We start from the raw sequence: 22289 nt of genomic DNA, 5'->3' as shown, positions 1-22289 counted from the left end.
GCAGGTAACAAGTAATTGTGAGTCTGCACGTGACATTAAATATGTGATATTTGTCTTGAAGTAACAGTAACATGTGAGTAACAAATGAGAAGTAATAAAGTCTATAAATGATAGGAAATGTTAGGTTTGTTGTAATAACTGTGTAATAACTGTGTAATTAATATGTAATAATGTCTATAAGTTGGGTAACATACTGTATGTGAAATGTCAGTGAGCGTGAGGAGTGAACAACAACAATATGATGTTAAACTGCTGCGATGAGAGGAGAGTAAAGGTTTAAAATATACACAGTGTTTGTCTTTTTTCTTTGGGGCGAGAGACAACTGAGAGAATGTGCTCTGCATTCAGAGAGAGAGTGAGAGAGAGAGAGAGAGAGAGAGAGAGAGAGCAGGGAGGGAGGAGGAGGAGGAGGAGGGAAAACACTGTGTCACATCATCCACAGTCTCTGTGTGTGAGAGACAGAGAAGGACAGAGGACTGATCTGGACGTTTGAGGATGTTCGTCCACACAGCCGGAGCGTCATCCAGGAGACGACGATAGGATTACCAACAAACAAACAAACAAACAAAAATAAACAAACACAGAGAGAGAGAGAGAGAGAGAGAGAGCAGAGGAGATCAGAGCCCACGGGGAAGGAGAAGAGAGAGAGAGAAGCAGCAGCAGCAGCAGCAGCAGCAGCAGCAGCAGCGTTTCACAGAGGAAACAACAGAAGCACGTTTATGTTTCTGCTCTGGAGCCTGAAACATCACAGCTGAGGGCTTTTTCTTCTCCTGCTCCTCTGCTCACAGACAAACATCTGCACCATCATCACCATCATCACCATCATCACCATCATCACCATCATCACTGCTGCTGCTGCTGCTGAGGCTTCAGTCTCAGACCATGAGCGAGGCGAAAAAAGGCGAGCTGGCCATGCGGGACAAAGCCATCCTGCACCAGCAGAGACGCCTGAAGCAGGCCACGCAGTTCACGCACAAGGACTCGGCTGACCTGCTGCCCCTGGACGGGCTCAAGAGACTGGGCACGTCTAAAGACCTGGTGAGTGAGCGAGTGAGCGAGTGAGCGAGTGAGGGAGCGAGTGAGCAAGTGACTTTAGAGAATCTGCTGCGTGAGGCTGTCAGGTCGTAGTAGAAGGTGGTTTAGTGATATTTTTGACCCTTAGAGTATTTAGGCTGCTTTTTCCCTCCATCACAGAAGATAATGTGTAATATAGAATGTCTTATATATATATATATATATATATATATATATATATATGTATATATATATATATATGTATATATATATATATATATATATATATATATATGTGTGTGTGTTTCTTCAAAATTTTCACCAACTATATAAACACACCCAAGCAAAAAAGTACTCTAAATCTTTAAAAAAAAAATCGGAGTGAATTTGTGAAATTTTCTGAAAACTTCGCAGTTCAAAGCTCGTTTTTATTTAGTCTATTTTTCTGTGATTTATGCACAAAGATCGTAGATCGCAAAGTTACGATTGAAAAACGAGTCGTAACTTTGACTCGGCGACACAAAAGAAGACCTAAAAAGTCACACGCCCCCAGGATCGTCCATATAAGGAGCTGTGTATAAATCCCCATGGCAACTGTGAGCACTGAGGGTTAAAGTGAGTCGATTCACTGCTGCGCTCGTTTGACCTAAAATACGTCTCGGTAGGGGACAAATCTGCGAGTGACACAAACTTCAGAGTCTCCTTAAAAAAAAAAAAAATGACACGCTGTTAGCACGTGAGACGCTACACGAGGTCATGTCTCCACACACATGTGATGCTGCTCGCTGTCGCTAAATACACCAGACTCCTCTGTTAAATACTGACATTTTAGACATTTCCCTGGTCATTGTTAGAGATGAACCCACGTTTTTAAGGATCGTTAAGTCTTTTCAACTGAGCTGCAGTTCGGCTCCATTCTCGCGTCGGACGTCACTTCCTGTCACGGGGCTCCGACCAAGGTGCTATGCTAGCGGAAACGCAACTTAACCGTTGATGAATCACGTCGATAAAGTGCTGGAAAACTGACAAACGCTGCAGGATAAAACTGCGACTAACGAGTCAGTTCTTGACGAATCAATTTGGGCCTCAGCTGAAATTATATTTTTGAAAGTTTCTTTGAAAAAAAATAACGACTGAGCGACGATAAAAATTTTAGACATCAGATATTCCGTTGCTCAAAATCTGATAAAGTCTAAATATGAAGCAATTTCACTGCCAGTCTGGAGAAAAAAAAAACTAATTTTCTTTGAGCACTAACGCAGCGTCCAACTGTGCCGTAATATTCTGCGCTGCTTCCATTCAAACCGACTTCTTTTTGCACAAATTCTCCCCTGATGGGATGACAGGCAGTCCTGTAAGTAAAACAGGATGTGTCCAGCCTCTTTACTTCCCTTGACAACAAAACACCGTGAGCGTGAGAGAGAGAGAGAGAGAGAGAGAGCAGGAACTCCCTGTAATAATCTGAAGAATTAATGACTTCACTACTCACTTTGATGGCAGCTTCCCCAGCCTCCCCGGGCGTTTTCCAAGAACCCCGGCCGCTCGCTGGCACAGAGACGCGGCGTTCATCACTGGCAGGTTTTTAATTCCAACATTTGCTGCTAGAAGAAGAAGAAGAAGAAACATTTCACTCCCTGCGTTTTCTTTCTCTTTGACTGACAAAACATTTCATCTCATCTAATGATAGACGTGTTATTTTCCATCGCTTGCTTCCACCGGTAACGTGTCATTTAACACGGCAAGTGTTAGCGTTAATAACACGGCAAACAGACCGTGGACTAGTTAAGGTGTAAACACTGTTTTTCTCTGTTATTCTTTTGATTTATTTACGACAGCGTCATTCCACCGCTTCGGTAGACTGACTATAGATCCTCAACAAACAGGGAGCTCTTTCTTAGATTCACTAAAATGGTGGAAATAGTACACACAAAAACTTCTTTTTATCGCTAAAAAGGAGGCAAGAGAAGCTAAAATATGTCGTTTGGGTTCAAAAATGTGTCATTTATGTCAAACAACCCTCTTCTTCTGAAGCTAACTGAGCCCCAATCCCTGATTTAAAAATGCCAAGAAGTGGGCTGAGAGTCTGATATAATGATATAAACCTTCAGGTTAAAGTGTAAATAAACCTCTAAACCAATTATTTAAGGTAAAACAGCATGTATGTGTGTCTACGTAATGTAGTAAATGTCCCCAGAAAGATAGGGTTTTTTGTCTTTGGACCTCACACACACACACAAACACAGCTATAGGCTACAGTCTCGTCTTCCTCCCTCTTGAATTCTGGTCAGTGGAGCCGCGTTACATAACAGTGAGATTGTTTGGCTTCTCTTTAGCCTGAGGTCCTCTCACTATCATCATCATCATCATCATCAGCAGCAGCATTACTTAAATTCTAGAGTGAGCGACGCAGTGAGCATGAAAAGAGCAAAAGAAAAATCCACACAAAAGTGATGGAGGGGAAGTGAAGAGACGGTGGGAGACGTGGGTCAGGGAGGTAGCGAGGGTTTGTTATATAACGCTGATGCAGAGTGTTCAGTAGCCACAGTGCAGTACATCTAGTTTAAATCCACGGCTCGTGTGGGTTTTCAGTCCAGTTTTCCTCCCACTGTCCAAAAACTGGACACTCTGCCACACTCCGCCTTTCACCCTACGTCAGCTGGGATCACTCTCAGTGGTTTTTGCCATGGGTCCACGCGGTGGTTCAGTGGAGGTCATGTTAAAACTTAATTAAATCATTCAAAAATACTGTATTTTATTATTTGTTTCTCCGCTCTACTTCCTGTTCCTACAGGAAGTAGCCGTCTGAAGTGCACTCAAACGTGATTGGTCAAAGTGGAAACTGAAACCAGAACATTCCTAATCCCGTAATCTGGACCCTCACCTCACAGATTCTGCATATTCAAACGCTTGAATTTGCACGAGCAGCTGGTACACGCTGTGTCTAATCCTGGAGCAGGTTTTTATTCTCTTTCTCCTCCCGATTGCAACTCACTTGTTTATTTTCTCCCGGAGGCAAAGTAGCTCTTCAAAGTCGAGAGCAAACAGGACGACGTGACGTGACAGTCGGTCGGGACGCTTTTTACCTCCGCCTCCTGCGTCCAAAACAAACCGGCGGTAAATCGGTTTGGATGCAGATGCTTTATTTATAAAGCGAGGTGAGAGCGTGACCCATGTCTCCCTCTGTCATCTGGAGACGTGGACGGGTGGAAACCTGTCCTCAGCTGCAGCGAGAGAAGACGGGGAGGCTAAAAATAACCAACAAACACAATCATGAGAAACCCCCGACAACAGAGGAGGTGGAACAGAAGAAAGAGGAGGCTAGAGAAGCTAAAATATGTCGTTTTGGTTCGAAAATGTGTCATTTATGTCGATTTACTGGAAGTAAACGAAGAAAACCCTCTTCTTCTGAAGCTAACTCCCCCCAATCCCTGATTTAAAAATGCCAAGAAGTGGGCTGAGAGATGAGGCAAAATTGAGTTTCACCGAATTTCCCAAAACCTGGTGGGAAGATGTTACAGACCAGGACGAACAAAAAAGTTGACTGTAACCATGGCCGCAACTCAACAGGAAGTCGGCCATTTGGAATCTTGTTTGTCCCGTAATTTGTGTCACAATAGTTTAAGGAAAACACAAAAAAAATGGCTAATTTCATGTAATCAGTGTTGAATAAAATTCTTGACTTTAAAATGATAACAGGCCACATATAACACAGTATAACGGTCATCGTCATGAAGGTAGAAGCAACAAATATTCAAAAGTTTTGCTTAATAAGTCATTAAATTCTTTATCAACTGATTTTATTAAGAAAATATTGAATTGTCTGACGTCATTTGCATGATTTGATGAAAAGTACATTTTGAAACCTAATCAAAATGCCTCCATTTTTTAATGGAATAATTACAAGCTTAATTTATTTAAATGAACAGTGTCCAGATTTGATTAATTGTCTCCAATTTGTTCAAGGTTTTTTCCTTGAGTGGACAAAAAGAGATAAAGTGCACATTTACAGCATAATAAAAACCTGCTCCACTGACAAAGTCGTCATCCTTTGCACATAATTTAAAGATAATTTGAAATATTTGATGTTTTACAGACCAAACTGAACCATTTAGAACAAATTAGCATGTAGCATATGCATATATAAGAAGAAGATTGATTTTGGGGATCTTTTAGATTAAATCAATTGACTAGAAATCACTTTTTATAATCCAGCTGTATTCATTAGCACATATCAATGTAATTATCACAGTGAGCGCTGGAAAAATGAATCATTTATTAACAATCAACTCATTATCCCAGGATCAAATCAACAGATTCGCCGTCAGCTCTGTTTGATAAACCACGTCGACCAAATTAGACGAGTTTTATGGCAATTATAAATGATTTCAGGGTGAAGTGAAGAGACGGCGTGAGATGTGAGGGAAGAGAAGAAAGAGGGAAAAAATGGACAGAGCTGTAAAAGAGGAGTGGAAGTGACAGGCGGCTGTAGATGTGAAGCTGCCGGAGCTTCCTGGTGGGAGCGACGGGAAGTCGGCCGCCAGCAGCCTCGTTTCAGGGTAAAAGAGAGAGAGAGCGAGAGGACATCACGGAGGTCACGTGACCGGCTCAACCACAGAGCAGAGTCGGTCACAGTCACATAATTAGTCCACGTGGCAATTAACCTCGAATCTGAGTCACAGAGGGAAAAGAGGCAGAGGAGAGGCGGAGGACAAGGAGTGCTGGCAGCTTTAAAGCTGTAATAGGCGACTTTTTGGGGGGGGCTTTACATTGTCATCAGAAAAATGATTTAACGCGTACAATTTTGCGACATTTCTTGGTGAAGTTGTTGAAGCTGAATATCCTTAACCTGATTTAAATGGCGTGTTGTAACTGGGAATTTCCGAGTAAACACGCCAACCCCGACATGGGATTACATGGGATCACAAGATGGCCGCCAGCATACAAACACTGCTACTTTTACTGTTAATTTCACAGTAAATCAGTCGTACACATAGTACCGTTTACCATTCTTTTTTTTTTTTACAGCTGTTAGCATAGCCATTAGCCTAGCTGTCAGCCACTGTAGCGAGCTTAGCTTTTTTTCTTAACAACTGCGACCAATCAATCACACACTCTGCCAGAGACGAATGAGTGATGAGATTAACGGATTATGTGACTAGTTTAGTTTATAACTAGCTAATCCAGAAACTGTGAGTTCAAAACACTATGTCTGAAGTTATATGAGACAACATGGGAAACAACTCCAAGACTCACAATCAGCTCCTACTGAGATAAATTTAACAATAAAACGATAATGGCATCAGTGGGAAAAATAATAATAATAATGATAGTAATGGATTTGGCATTAAATTAATACCATTATTCTCTGCTGATCATAATAGACCTTTGTCGTTTTCACATATCAGTATCGTACAGTCTATTGCGCAATCAGCAGCAACAAATGTTCAAAATGATATCATCCAAAAATCAGCGCATGCTGTGAAAACAGATTACACCTCATTGGTGCCAATTCTACCTCAGCTGCTTCAACAATGACAAAGACAAAAAACAAATATTATCTGCCAATTCGAATTGAAGCAGAGCAGCCTGGACGCGTCGTGCCTAACAGATAAAGTCTTTACGGGGACACCTGTCTTTCTATCAGTCACCTGCTGTCTCCATTAGATTCAATAAAAAATAAATGCTGAGCTGACTCACACTGACATTCACTTAGCGCCATCACAGAAAAGAGTCAGCGGAATGAGGTGAGAAACGAGCTGGAACCTCCAGATCTGTCACCAGGGAGGACACTTGTCTTTGCACACAGTTTAACTTGACATGAAGTTCACTCTATAATTGGATTTTAGAGACTAACAGCTGGGGAGAATAGAAGTTCTGTAAAACTGCTCACTCACCTGCACCAAAGTCCATAGAGAAAACCAGTGTTTTCAGCTCATGGGAACACGGGACCTGCTGGTCTACTGCTGCCTCCTGTGGTCAGTTTGTGCCACTGCGGTAAATCTGAAAGAGGAACAAAATAAGAACAAAATAGCACATTTGAATTTACTGTGGGACGAAGCAGTGCATCCACAAACTCATGTGTGCTGTGGTGTAAAATGAATGATTTTCTCTATGGAGTTTGGTGCGGGCATCACATGTAAGAAATACACATAGTAAAATTGTATATATAAACACCTACATATTACCTACGTAATACCTACGTATACGTCAGTAAAAAAAAAAAGAAGCAGGGAAAACCTTTAAACTGTAGGGGGAGCTGTGTAGAGAAAACAGTGAAAACGTGACCACACTTTGACAAGTGCCGCGTTAAAGTAGCTAGCTTTAAGAATTCTAGCCAAGCAGAATTAGCAGATTTATTTCTTAAAACAGGAACATTTTTAATCAATTTAAGAATAATTGGCGTAGTCCTTGTAGAGCTGTTTTTTCGCTTTTTTGACTATCGCTCTTATCTTAGGAGTTCGGGTGAGGGTTGAGGAAAATTTAATGAATTGAGCAAAGAAGAAAAATATGAATTCTGTTGAGATAAGGGAAGAAAAGCACAAAAAGAAACACAAATGAAAGGGGAGAGAGCAGAGGACGGGGAGAAAATTGAGAAATGAAAAGTAATGGAAGAGAACGGCGCGAGGGGAAAATGAGAAAAGCCATAAAGTATAAAAAGGAGAGAATTGGGTAAAGCGCGAGAGGAGCGATAAAGAGGCGACGGAGGAGGGCATGAGGGGAAACAGAGAGGGGGCAAACCCGGAGAGAAAAATGGAGGCAAAAGCAGAAAGAGAATGGGTCAAACTGAGAGACGATGGACGTGAAGAGGAGAAGAGGCCATCATTACCGCCTGTTTATAACTCAGCTGCTCTGCCACAGCTGGAGCTCAGAGATGAACAAATGGGCTACATCAAACTCGGTGACATGGGTGGTGATTACGAGCGTCGAGTGCTGTTGCTTTGTAGCTCGGCACAGAGGACGTCAGTGGACTGACCGAGAAAAAAAACAACAAAAATCCTCTCCTTCCCCCCACCACCACTGAAGAGAATGTCTGTGAGCGAAATGACAGCCAGAAATGACAACGTGTGGAGGTGTTAGATGTGTGTGTGTGTGACTAGAGGTGACGCTAAAACACAATGACAGATAACGCAGAGCGAGGCCACAGATGCTCAGACATGGTCAAGCATGACATTATATTATTACAGCCACAGTAAGGTCACACAGCACTCAGTCTCTTATGCACTTTGGTTTTTTTTAGCTTCTTCTTCCATGAGACCTTGTGTATTTTCAGTATATATATATATATATATATATTTTCCCCCCGCGAGCAGAATCTAACATTGTTATGTGCAGGTTAAATAGAGCAGAACATTATATCATGAGCAGTAATGTCATTATATCACACACACACACTTTATTGATGCTGCTTAGCTGCTTAGATAATCAACAGGGACAACAGAGTTAATGTTAATACTGTGCCGTGCCAGTGTTTCCCAGTAGAGACAGTTTGCTAGCAAGCTAATGCTATTTACCTAGCGTGGCAACCGAGAGTCGCAAGGTAGAAGAAAAACACAACATCGTAAAAATGGTGAGAACCAGCATCTGCTGTTACGGCAAAGTCTTCTGAATTGTCTGAAACTTTCAGTCACCAGCGGAGGTAATGTTAGCATCAGGCTAGGGAAGTTTTTTTTGTCTTCTAAAGTGGCCAAACACTCTATAACTGTGATACATTAGCATGCAGTGCTACCAAAGTGCTAAGGCCACACTACACTGTCAGTTATGTTGTGTTATATTCAGAAAGAAGCTATTGGCTGTCGTAAAAGTTGCAAAATGACACTTAATGACCTAATTTCCTACGTGTATGGTAGTTGTAATGGACGCTGTAGAGGAGCGGAATAGACAAAAAGTGAGTAACAATACACCCTAAATATGTTTTGAACTACAAATGAATTTCTTTTGTCAATTATTGTTTTTTTTTAATGTCACAAACAAAAGTCCCCCAAAAGAGACACTCTAGCAGAGCTTTTTTAAAATGATCTTTATATATTTATTTATTATATTTCAGTGCTGTGATTTATTTTAGACAAAGAAATGGGGAGGGGCCAAACGATATGTGCTTTCACATCAGAGTCGCTAGATTGTTGATTACATGCTAAATTTAGCAAAGTCGCCTAGCTGCCATTATACAAACTCATAGTACTGTTTAATTTAAACTGTAGACACGTTGCTACTGTGTTTCTGTGCGAAAATGTGTTGTCATTGACTGGTATTGCTAACAAAGGCTACGCTCGAGATAGGTTTGCTTTTCTGACTTTGCAACTGGAACACGGTGAACAAAGCAGCATATTACACTGAAAACACATTTAAACATCCACCTCCTCGCAAATCAAACAAAGAGTGTTGTTATAAAGGCTTGTATTTCTCTCCAACGCATATTTGATAGCATATTTTTAAACAATCAGTTCTCCTTTCATGATATTTCCATGTTTGTTCATGTTTGAACATTTCTTCATAGAGGATTTTAGCTTTGGAGAAACCCTGAAAGGAAGGCAAAGGGCTTTATGTTTTATTCATGCGGTGAGTGTGGTGGTGTTGGGTGACCTGCTCTTTTTCCAAGTGTTCTGTCTGAACGCAGACTCTGTAATGGTGGAGCAGCAATGTGATTATGGAGGAACAGGCAGCTTAAATACAATTTACGTCTCCTACGGCCCGCAGAGAACAGTCAGTCAGTGACATGTCGTGTTAAAACAAGAGCAACGCACGAGCATTACATATATGCTGCACAACATTGTATTACATGACGCCGTAGTTCCCCAATTAAGCTTTCACAACATGATAGTGTGATCTTAATTTCAGCTAGTTGGGCAAGCGTTTTTTTGTTTTCCTTTCTGTGTCATTTGTCATGACAGGAACATTTTAAGGCCCCGAAGAAATAAAATCCCAACATCAAACCCAATTGACCCAATCTATGCTCGTTTATCAGTCCGTCTCGCTTTTTTCTTTTTTTTTTTTACGTTCTCTTTTGCCTCCCTAAGGCGTAAGTGCACTTCATAGATTGAGATTTCCTCTTCTTCTGCAGAGAGCGAGTAGCATGGGGCCTCTTTGATGGGTTGTTGTTGCAGTTTCCTGTATATGCAGCTGATCATAACATGCCACACAACCCTCACAGGATTGTTATTGCTGTGGAATAACAAAATTCTCGCCTGTCCAGCACATTTTGAATTTGTGCATAAAAACACCTGAATGAATAAATAAATAAATAAATATCGCATTCAAGTTTTTAAGCTCAAAGGAGGTGCAAAGGTTCTTGCACCCTAAAAGGAACTGCTTATCTTGGCAAACTAACTCCTGGCTAAATTTTGGAAGCCTTGTGAGTGGAAAAAAAACCCACTTGATTTCTAGGAGTCTGAAAGCTGCTCTTTTAGTAAAGGGCAGTGTCTGAAATGTTAATAATAAAGAAAAAAAAAATAAAGGTGCCAGACTGTGAAGCTGCAGCCTGTGAAGTGTGCTAATGCAGTATTCAAGGTGAGAATCATGAGAGGCATTAGTTTGTGTCACTAAAAAATCACTAATAGTTCTTCAACAACACAGTAAGTACCTCAGTCCTACATTAACTCTTGTCAAACAGTTTTTAATCTGAAAGGTACACGTTGTACCTCAAATATCAGCGACTTCTAGTGTTGCGCGTGCACATACTGATATGATGTACAGTGAAAATGCTACCACAGCTAATCTGTGTGCTTAGAAACGTCTTGGATGTACAGATTATCTGGAGGACAAAGAGTTAATCTGACATGTTCCAATAACACAGTGACCTACATATATTTTTTTCTCTCTCGATTAGATGTAAGTCGTAGCTCAGTACAGCCACCTGTGTCATCGTATAGAAAATGTATACAACGATGCCGAGCAGATGCTGCCTGTAATTCGACACGTATTGAATTCACTCGCACCATTTCACACCAGTTATCACCTCACAAATCTGTGCAGTGGCAACAACATAGGAATCGCTTTATCAATCCACCAATACCTTTCTGCCAAACAGCTGTCACAAAAAAATACCGAAATCATTTTCACATTTTCACTTTTCTGTCTCTTTCTTAATGGCAGAACAGGACATTTTGAATTTTAGGAGAGTGTTGTGCACATAACGATCAGTATGCGCCCCACTGAGTACAGTATCAGGACCTATTGACTGTATTGAATTGGCCTCTGGGGCTTCCGTTTCCGACAGTGGATGTGCAGGCAAAAACATCCATTTACCATTCGCTGTCTACTGTTTTCAGGATGATGAGCGATGTGAGAATGTCAAACATTTAAACTATGGCTTGATTTTTGTTCTCCTACAGCTAGCAAATGTTTGGTTAATCTATTAACCTGCACGTAAATAAATAAATAAAAAAGACGACAGTCCACGCACTTCGGACCACTTGTTCCATACCGGTGGGAAACCAAAGCCTGCACAAATGGAATTGGTCAAACTAGAAGTGGACATGTTAGACTCTGTTGATAAAGATATGCTGCATGTAGTAGTTAATATGTAGTTGAACCTCGGGTGTACCCCAAGTTCAGGATTCCAAGAACTTTGGGTATGTCTATGGGTTTTTACGGGTCTACCATAGACATGTTATTCCCCTGTTATTGTGTGTGAAATTCCACATAGCGCTGAGTGGTACTGCTAACAATGGCCAGACCGAGATACATTCGCGTTTTTCCGACTTCTCAACTGCAACGCGGAGAACTTGGGGGATGACTTCACTCACACTTCTGACTTCTGAGTTCCAGTGTAAATGGAATGAGCAATTGTCTGGAACTAGAAAACATAGCAAAAAAATTCCACCTTATCTCTCAAAGGTGGCCTTCCGAGGTCTTATTTTCTCTAACCAAATCCAGGTAAGTATTCCTTACCAAATAGTAGAAAGAAATGCAAAACAACTGCAAAGCACCACACTAAACCAACTTGCACTTTTGCTATGGGCAAAATCGTCACGTCGTCGGCATATCCATGAGAAAATGCTCCATACGTCATTCATTTCTCTCACTGTCTCCCTTTGTAGCAACCCCACAGTATCGTGCAGCGCCGTCTGCTGGAGGGAAACATCACACGGCTGCGGGGGGAGGCCCGGGACAACACCGCCAGGATTCGCTCACCGCTGGCCGACAACAAGGATGGGCTGCTTGACGCAGAGGAAAGGAGCGAGAGCACGGCCGACGACTCCACAGAGGAGAGGGAGTCCCTGGAGGAGAGCGAGAGGAGCCTACGGTCGGACGAGGAGGACGACAGCAGCGAGGCCGGAGCGAGACAGACGACCGAGAAGACCGAGGTCTCGCAGAGCTCGACCCTCCTCACAGCGCTGGTCGTTCAGTGCAAGGTACTGTACACTTGATTCATGCGTTTTACTACAACATAAACCTCAACTGGATAAAGGGTGATGACATAATAGCCCCCTGGTGCCTGGTTGTGGTGTAGGCCAAAAACCCTGAGCCAAACTAAAGAAAGTCTGAGGATCAAAAACTGCGCCACTTTCAGAACCAATCTATTGTCCAACATGGAATTAGCATCTGGGGCAATGGCCAATTCCTTGAGGGCTCTAGTACGGTATCCAGTACAGTATCTAGTACATATGGTACTCAGTGTAAACTGGTTTATGGTCCACTGAGTGTTGGTAAATGAGAAAAACAGAGTTGTCGTGGAGAGTTGATGTTTTTCCACTGCATCTACAGAGTTTTTGGTTAAAAAGTAATAGCTGATACATCTTGGATGAGTGGTCCACCTCTTTCACGCTCCAAATGGACCTGTGGACAACCAAAGCCTGCTCAAACATGACTCGTCAAACTAGAGGTGGACATTAGACGACTTCCAACCACAAAAAATATTGTTCTTTACCTCCAAATCCTGAATATTCACATGTGGAATCTGTTTCTAGAGATAACTGCTGTGTAGATGCTGGCAGCAGCATGTCTGTGAATCCAGTTGCCTACAGCTAACTACTATTAAGATGTTTCCAGGATATTATGGCTTTGCTTTTGGGGTCACTGAGTTCTGGTGACCAAAGGACCAACCTGGGTGACATGGATCATAAAGACACGTATAGTGCTGCCTCTGTCAAAGCTGAAGTCCACTTATCTGGCAAATTCAGCGTTTTCCCCAATTACTCATTGGGCTTTTGCTCAGTTTTATCATCAACTTGCTAAATGCAAAGTGCTCCTCAGTTACTCATTCTCCTGCTATTTTTAAACTTTGGGGAGAGAGAGAGGGGGAGATTTTGCACCGCAGGGACAGAGACAAAAGAGCAGGTTTGTGCGTCTGCTGATAAGCCAGCGTGACTCGAAGGACAAAGGCAGGCTCAACTCAGTCTGTACACAGTGTGAAGGATCAAAACATCATGGGCTCATGGACGATGAGCATATTTATTTCCATGAGGGGGAAACATCCACGGGTTAAGTGGGTATTGATTTGTGACGGTGGATGACGGGGAGGGAAACGAATGTTTTCAGGATGGGAGCTGAACCGCAGACATCAGAAAATGTAAAAATGTGTCCCCCTCTTCCCCAATATTGAAACTCCATAGTGTTTTCTAAACAATGGCAAAGACATTTCCATATTCCGTATTTGATTTGATTGGTGTTATTGTTTGTTGCACTGATTCGACACTTTTTTTATAGTCAAGGTCAACTGCTAATAAATCAATTTAAGCAGCAGCTGACAAATTTTGAAGGTCAGCAAAGAGTGGAAACCGCACCTCACCTCTTTTCACTGCCTGTTGTGTTATTTGTTTTTACATTATTCTCTGGTCCAACCAACAAATCAGTCTGGTATATGGTATTATAACTATATCTGGTATTATAACTAATAAAAGAAAATACTTAGACTTGAGAAGCTCAAAGCTGCGAAAAGTCCCAAAAATGATGTTAGACTCCACAAAAGTTCAAGAACGTTAACGTTACTGCTGCGTTTTAATTACAACAATAAAAGGCTGTAAATTCACAGGAAGAGAGAGAGGGGCACAATGATGAACTGTAGATCAGTTAAAAAGACTTAAAAATCTCTGAAAACACGCGTTAATCTGCAACATTTAGCAAAGGAAATGTCTAAAATCTTAATATTTTGCCGGCGATCGTGAGCCGAATCACAACCCCTTCAGTCGTAGTACAGACTGTGCTTCGGTCATGCAGGAAGGACGGAATGACTCTGTAAACAAATCGTTTTAATCAACTGATTCTAATGATTCAGTAACAACTTACTTTTAGTATTCAGTAACTGAATCATTAGAATCACGTTTGTTTTGTGCCGCGTATAAACTGACGTCACAGCGATTTCGTCGCACACGCCAACGCTGAGGACGTACTTTAGTCATGGAAAACAACGTGGCTGATACCAAACCGAGTAGAGCCGAGTAGAGCTAGAAGTGTATAATGGAAAAGCGCGTGGTGTGTGGTCTGATGCACAGTTAACAGTGTGCGGTCGCTGCTTATCTCACATACATGCAGAGCTGCCATATGTTCTGAATCTGACTCCCGTCTTTACACAAACATGTCTCTCTCCACTTGTGTAAACGTGACGTGACACCAACGAGTAGAAAACGGTCGTCTACAGACCAGAGTTTGTGCTGCATGACAGCTGAAACATGTGTTTGTGACACGGAGTGCCCTGAAGGCAGCACAGCGACTGTGAGGTGCTGAGGAGAAATGTCACAGGAATCTAGGACAAACAGCCTGTTATCATTATTTTTTTTCTTTTCTCTCTGAATCTGACAAACCCTGGAGAAAAACAACATAAAGTCCCTGTCGTCACATCCCTGTTTTGGCTAACGTTAGCTAAGTTTGTACTGTGAAATGGAACCACTAGCTTAAATGGTGCATTCAGTTGTTGTCATGTCAATAACACAAATTAGTTTTGAACATAACACAAAACTGATTGAAATGTTATCAGTTAAAGCAACATGTCTAACAGGAAAGACAGAACATGACCTAAATCTGAACTAGAACCCAGGCTAACACATCAGGAAACTGCTAAGAAGCCATTAGCTTAGAGGGTATAAGCATAAAAATAATTAAACATTTTAAGTTTATTTAAGAACTGCTGTAAAAATATTTGAGTTTTGGAGAAAGATAGACTGTTTCCATTCAAGAGAATGTAATGCTAACATTCAGTTAGGGGACTGATATAACTGCTGTGTCATTGCTCCTCTAAAGGGCAAAATAAAATGTTAAATTATTACTTTGAACCTGCTAGAACAGATTTTTTTTGGGAGGGGATAGGATTAATAATTTGTGTTTTCTGTACACAAACTGAATCACGTTACTATTTAAATATATCAGATTATAATTCGATCAAAAAAAATGTGTGAACATGGTTTTTTCAGGGCCAATCTGCACATTATTAATCGATTACTAAATGAATCTCCAACTATTTTGATAATCGATTGATCAGTTTGAGGGTTTTTTCATGATTAAAACAAGATTTCTGATCATTTCGGCTTAATGCAATTTTCTAGTTTCTGGGATTTTACAGCTTCTTAAATGTGAATATTTTCTGGTTGCTTTGCTCCATATAACAAAGAATTCATTACTACTGGATATTTTTGGTTTGTGGACAAAAACATGAGAACCATGAACGTAGCTGATATTCCAGGCTCTAGTGATGCATTTGAGATCATTGACCACATGAAAAAAAAACCCAAAGTCCACTAAAATGACTGACAAATAATCAATGCAGTCAGCACAGTGACCTGAAAAGATCAGCAAAAGTAAAATAAAAAAACAGCTTGTGATCTGAGGTAGAACACCAAATGGCCTTGTTGGTTTATTTTTAACTTGGTTATTAAGTGTTAAGCTGCTCAAGCATGTGTCCGATTCAAACCTCCAATGCATAAATCAATGCACAGATCAAGTTATGAAACACAAAATAACATCTGCTTGCCAGGAAATACTCCATTAACCAGAGGTTTGTGTGTGTGTGTGTGTGTGTGTGTGCAAAGTTGATTAACCATCAAATTGGATTAGGTTTTTTTTTCCTTTTTTCTCAGTTTGGCAGTTTCACAAACATGTAGCAGATGAGAGGGTTGATGCAAAAGGGGAAAAGAGATCAGTGGTTTCTCTCTGCAGAGGTGTGTTCGTGTGTCGGAGTGACTGATTGTTTCCCTACAGTGACAGATTAAAGTGGAAAATCACTCGGTGACACCAAACCTCTTCCTCCTACTCTGTCTGTCTATCTTCTCCACAGTGCTGTGAAACTGAAGTCAAGGCGTCCATCAACACGAGCAGCCAACACAACCACATCTCCACCACCTGCTGCAAGAGGCTGGGGTAAGAAACACCTCAGAGACTCACGTCATGAAGCACTGAAAAGATTTTAAATGGATTCTAATAAAGGAGTAAAAGCAAAACACCCTGAAAAAGGTCCAACATGGAGAACAAATCACTAGAAGAAATGTGGATCCTTGCAGATCTGACATTCACTGTAGAAATAAAAATGATTCATTCAATTCATCTTCATGCTTTGACTGAGTTAAGTTATGTCAACATAAAATGCCACAGTCATCACACACATGTCTAAATCCGACAAAACCTTTTAAAAACAATAACCCTGAAGTTCAAGTTTATTACACGGATTGCATTCTTTTTTTAATCGTCAAAAGATTTGAACTTGAACATATTGTTTTAGAGAGGACCAAAAATAAATGATGTTGGTTGAATTTACTTTGTCACATTTGGTTGATATTAACTTGTTGATATTGCATGCGGTTAGTTAACCCAGTTAACCCTTTTAAGGTAAATCAATCACACTTATTACAGTTAAATTAGTGAGTTGATACAGTTTGTTTCCCAACAATTTCAACTTCAAAATATTGGTTTACACTACAAAAACATGCTGGTTGAACTTACTTTGATATTAACTAAGTCACTTCTATGACAGTTAAATAAAAGAGTTGTTGAGTTTTTCTTAGATTAACTGCAATTTGTTAATCGGGCTAATCAATTTCAGTTGAATCAACGTAAAGTGCATTGCATTGCAGTTAAATTATTTAGTTAATAGAGCTCACAGTTTTAGTTTTGGCTCAAATATTTTGGACTTTCTGGTTGAATTTACAATATTTTGTCATGTATTTGTTTTCAATTAAGTGACTCAACTTGGCTTGATATACTATAACATTCTTAATTATTTGTATTTACTTATTTCTGTTACTATTACGGTTCCAGGACGGTTAACAATACCAAATGTGTTTCTTGACTTTAACTTTATATTAAACATATACAGTATAAAATAACCAGTAAAAGAGAAACTAAAGTACATATCTATATCAATACCGTATGTGATCATGTTAAAAAGTATTTTAATGATAAAACTTGGTGTATTTTGTGTGTTTTTCTTTCATTATTTAGATTGGTTCCAGACCAGGACACTTCACCGTCAGTGAGCGGTCTGCAGCTTCAGCTGGGCAGACAGATGCTGCAGTGTTCAGCCCACGTCAAAGGTAACGATGTTAAATAATTTGTGCCGTTATCGATGCCGCCCTGCATCGTAGTTGCCACGGCATTAGATTAATTTCAATTATAAGCGAATGATAGCGCCGAAATGAGACACTGAGCGATCGTGGCTACATTTAAAAATGTAATTTTATTGCTGCAAATTCAAATCATTCGTATTTATCATAGAGAACTCCTCGATCAGGACTTCTTTTAGTTCAAATCTATCAAATAAAACTCATGTTCACTTATTGAATGATTATAAATTGGATTTATAGTAAACAAAGATTAATAAATAGTAGTTTGCTAATTATATGACGTTCTGATATAACTTCCTTTGTTTTTATGGTTTCTTTCATTTGAGGGAATTATTGGGTGTTTTGTTATTAAAACATGTTATTTTTTCCAGTGTAATAAAGGTAAAACAACAAGACTATAGTTTTTATTTTTATGTAGCGTCTGTTAATTTTCCTCTCTAGTCGAGGAAAAAGAACCTCATTCCCGGAATGTAAACAGTGTCCGCCATCTTTGCTAACAGCTACGCTAAAAGGACCAAGTGTCACTGGTGAGAACGTAACAAAAAAAGAATGAAGATATTTCTCTACTCAGGGGAAACTGAGGTCGGGAAGCACAACTTTTCAAAAATACTACCCCTATTCTAGTAATACAAAGCTAAATGCAAATCGGTAAAGTATTCCTTTAAGTATTTTAGGACTCTCAAAACGTTTGGTTCCGTGTGGATAAGAAGCCGCGACGATACAGAGCTTACTAAACTCGCTCTTCTGTGTACGAGTCTAGTTCAGTGTTAAACCCGCCCCAGAGCTCGACTTCTTCATGCATTTTTAAATTCTACACTAAGCTCTGAAAGTCACACCCATGTTTATCTGCTATCATTAGCACAAGAGGGAATCGTGTCTGAGTGATTCAACGTTTGGGTTTGGGGGCAAATAAGCAGCTTCAAATGAGGCCGTTAATGATTTTAAAATCTATACGTCACCTTAGTATCTTAGTATAAGCTGTGAATCTCTGTGAAGTTCTTTGCTGGAGGAGCTGTAACAAAAACAATTTCCTTGCTGAGGATCAATTAAAAAGTATCTCGGATTCTGATTCTTTCTTCTTTGTGTGTTTCCCACCTTCAGACGACGAGGCCTTCGAGCTGTGCCTGGGTCTTCAGACTCTGTTGGAACTCAAAGTGAGTCTTTGCCGTTACTCCGCGAGTCTCTTGGCGCGGCGCGTGTTGCGGTGTTTGCGTATACTCTGAAATAGACACATGGCTTTAAATATGCAAGAAGGGAGGGATCATATACAGAAGGAAAAACATGAAGATTTCAGTAAGGAAGAAGGAGAAGGTGGAGGCAGGAGTTTGAAGAAAAAAGAGTAGTGTTATATAAAGGAAAAGGAAAAGGTTGAGCGGCGCTATTTTCCCTCCATCGCCAGCTGTGCAGGTAAAAGCCAGATAAGAATGAGTTTGAAGACATCCTGTGATGTGGAATTTCGAATATGAGAAACGCAATTTGAATCCCACAGGGACATTTATCTGGCAACCTGGAGGAAGCACTAATGCTAATTGGTGTGGGCGAAAGTGTTTTGGTAAATTAGCCCCAGAGGACATTTGTAACGTTTAATGAACATTTAACCGTCATAATAATTGTCATAAGCAATTTAGAGACACGTTATAACTAATGGCATAAATTAGCTTCTTTTATGGTGCATTGACACACATTTTTTTAATAATCTCTTACTGGTTATTTTCTCCATTCAACGATTACTTGCTTGGTCTGAAAAAGTTAGAAAATCATGAAGACGACACCCAAAAATGTCTCACTTTGTCCACAAACCAAAGAAACCAAGAAAAAATTGTTGGTGATTATTTGTTAGTGTTGAAACCAAACTTTTTTTTTTACGGGCAATGAGATAAGAAGCAAATCAAAGCCAAGATGCAAGAACCGTTGAGAATCACGTAAAATTTGCAAACTTCTGCCCAGTAGTGTTTTAAGACAATAAACATGAAGAACGCACCAAATGCACACAACCTTACTCTGCTGGGTCACCTTAAAGTAGGTCATATTAAAAGGTTAGTGTGTGGGATTTAGTGGAAGTTGCATATTGCAGCCAACTGAATACCTATTGCAAACAAAATAAAAACGGCAGGCTACAGTATATGGAGGAGGACTGACCCTGGGGTCAAATAAAGGGCTCGTTCTATGATGAAACGCGACAGTGATGAATTAACTTTAGAAAACATCATTTTATATATTTCACGTATGCACTGAACACACTGTGTCCTTATCAAGTCTCCTGCCGGTTTTGAAGCGTGTCAAGTGAACTGTTCAACAGTTATGCGCATGATCATCATGATATTCAGGCCGTCTGGATTTATGATGACTTTATGGCTGTAGAATTGTCAAAATATTAGGGCTTCTGCCCCTTTTTCCAATATAAAGTCAACTTTCAATATCCGGCAGTTATTCGGTACTGAGAAGCTGACATCACAAACGTGCGATGCACTGGTGAATCTTGTCTGCGATTGGACATTCGTTCCACGGAAGTCCTGAGGGCTACAGTAAAGACATACCGTTCTAAGTCTAGGAGATGGTATGACAGGATGGTAGAAGAATTTGTATTTACAGATAGATGTTTGTCATGTAACCACAGGTTGAGAACTGATTTACTTACTACCATGTTTTGTCCACCTGTGTCCTCTCACAGTGCTGCTTGGACCTGAGCCGTCGGGTCCTGAAGCTGCAGGGAAGCGGCGAGGAGCTCCCGTTCCACAACCCGTCCATGGACAGCCAGTGCCAACATGACTCCAACGAGAACCTGTGAGCGCGACTCATCGGCGGCGACCGATCTCACCGCGGCACGGTGCCGTTTGTGTCTGGGACCATGTGATGACAGTGTCCCGTGCTGCCAGAGCACGGACGAGCATTCACCGCCGCCGTTCGTCGTTGAGTTTACACCATTGTGTTTGTAGGATTTGCGACGTTCACCGCGAGTATCTCTTCTGTTCAATTAGTCTAGCACACGGAGCAGATGATTGCCAACCAATCAGATCTTTGAGTCTAATCTTTTTTTTGCAATGATGCTCTGTAAAAGGGAAGAAAAAAATGGTAATTTAAGGTCAAATATTTTGTGATTCAGCCTGAGAAAAACAACACTTTATAATTTAAAAAATAAAGTCACAAACTGTAAATGAATCTATATCATTCAGTTTAGATATTGTAAAAGGAGTAATTTTATATTTTGGGACATCTGCTAGTTTATAATAACTTAAAAAAATAGGAAGCCAGTTAGCTTAGCTTAGCATTTTACATTAACCTTTGAAAAGCCTGTTCGCACCGACGTTGCTCTGTTCACTAACTTGAGAAGAATTAGTTTAACATGAAAGATGGGAGCGATGAGACATTACAAAAGCTAATTGGCGATGAGATTATGCGAACTTCCTGATGCTGCATCGCAATTAGATTATATGTGCAAACCCCAAGCAAGAAAGACCAGGCGAAGACAGAAAGGAGAGGAAGTTGTACAAGATCCTAACTTCTAAAAAACGTGTCCCTTGGTTCGAGGTGTTGGTCAAACTAAAGTATGAGTGTTTAGCTCTACCGTTGTTAAGTAGTCAACCCTAGCATGTTGTGTTTACTCACGGGAACTTGCGTGAGTGACGCAAGTAAACACAAACAATCCGGCGACCGTGAGAATCTCATTTCGTAAGAGCGGCGGTGACTTTATTGCAGTGGCACTCTATAAATCCCCTCTAATAAAAATAGGCGCGAGGCCAGACAAACACGGATGACTCAGACTCAGTTACAGGAAAAATCAAAACATTCCATGTGCATGACTCTGTAAAGTTCTGCTTTTGTACAAGTCTGCATGTTTGTGCACTCGTCTGATTGTGTCAAGTTGGACGTCCGAAGGTGCTGGATGTGTGAGTGTGTTTGGAGTCAAATCGGGGGGGGGGGATTGTGTTTCCGCTACGGCCCACAGGTAAAGTGAGGTTTGGTCAGAACAAGCTGCCAAAAGCCGACCCCAGCTGCCTTCCCTCTCTGCCTGTTTCAGGAGATTTTAAGCACTCGGCCGAGGCTGCCCTACTTCAAGCTCGTCTTACTCTTCATTCACAGGACTTTGGTCTTTTTTGTGAGTTTTTATCCCACCTTTTGTGGCTTACGTTATTCACTTTGAGACGTCGCACGGATTTGCCTGTTACACAAGAACAAAATGTGGTGGTGTTTTCGCAAGTTGCATTTCCATCAAGTGGTACAGTGCAGTTTGGCTTTCCATGGAATGGTGTGGAAGAGTCAACCGAAGAGCCTCCGTTGCAGGGTACGTAGGACAAATGGCGATAGCTGCATCAGAAATACATGGTTCTTCTATGGGGTTTAACGGCAGCTTGCACCTATGACATTGCATTACTGCCCTCTTCTGGAATTGGAAAACGCCTCTCCTCTTGACCAATCAATGGACTGTAGTGTGTCCAATTCCGTTGTGTCAAGCTCCAACTTCTAGGCGCGAAACAACTGGGCTCAGTACCATAAAAAAAAAGGGAATACCAAAACGTTGAACCGTACAGATTGGGTATTTTGGTAGCCCTCAAAACCTTTAACTGCTGAAAAGCTACTCTCTGTTGTTGTATACAGTCAACCTTTAAGTGGCCATTCTGAGTACCGCAACAGAAGTACGGTACAGATCAGTTATTTTGGTAACCCTAACAATGTTCCACCAAGCAGCTCCACCCTGGTACAATATGGAACACAGTCACACAATGGTTAGCACTGTTGCCTTACATCAAGAAGGTCCTGGGTTGGTTTGGTTCTCCTCTCACCATCATC

At 40.9% G+C, this 22289-nt stretch overlaps 2 protein-coding genes across 2 annotated transcripts in view; one reads left to right on the top strand and one right to left on the bottom strand.

Moving 5' to 3' along the window:
- LOC122766048 (endosome/lysosome-associated apoptosis and autophagy regulator family member 2-like) overlaps positions 1–20208 on the bottom strand; it is a 39068-nt gene extending 18860 nt beyond the window's left edge. Inside the window, exons 1-5 of the mRNA XM_044020642.1 lie at positions 20140–20208; positions 18597–18720; positions 18461–18513; positions 6909–7014; positions 2504–2615 (exon numbers count right to left, since the gene is read on the bottom strand). The gene's annotated coding sequence lies outside the window, so the exon portion shown is untranslated. The remainder of the gene's footprint in view (positions 1–2503; positions 2616–6908; positions 7015–18460; positions 18514–18596; positions 18721–20139) is intronic.
- On the top strand, positions 817–20289 carry nrip2 (nuclear receptor interacting protein 2). Its single transcript, XM_044020680.1, has 6 exons — positions 817–1038; positions 12051–12365; positions 16220–16302; positions 17380–17471; positions 18603–18655; positions 20173–20289. Exons 1-6 carry the CDS (start codon positions 883–885, stop codon positions 20287–20289), a joined length of 816 nt encoding a protein of 271 aa, XP_043876615.1. The 5' UTR covers positions 817–882.
- Positions 20290–22289: the final 2000 nt, after the last annotated feature.

Source organism: Solea senegalensis, linkage group LG3, assembly GCF_019176455.1.
Source record: "Solea senegalensis isolate Sse05_10M linkage group LG3, IFAPA_SoseM_1, whole genome shotgun sequence".
Classification (NCBI taxonomy): domain Eukaryota; kingdom Metazoa; phylum Chordata; class Actinopteri; order Pleuronectiformes; family Soleidae; genus Solea; species Solea senegalensis.
Note: the sequence above shows the minus strand (reverse complement) of the source record. Positions and strands in the feature narration are given on the sequence as shown.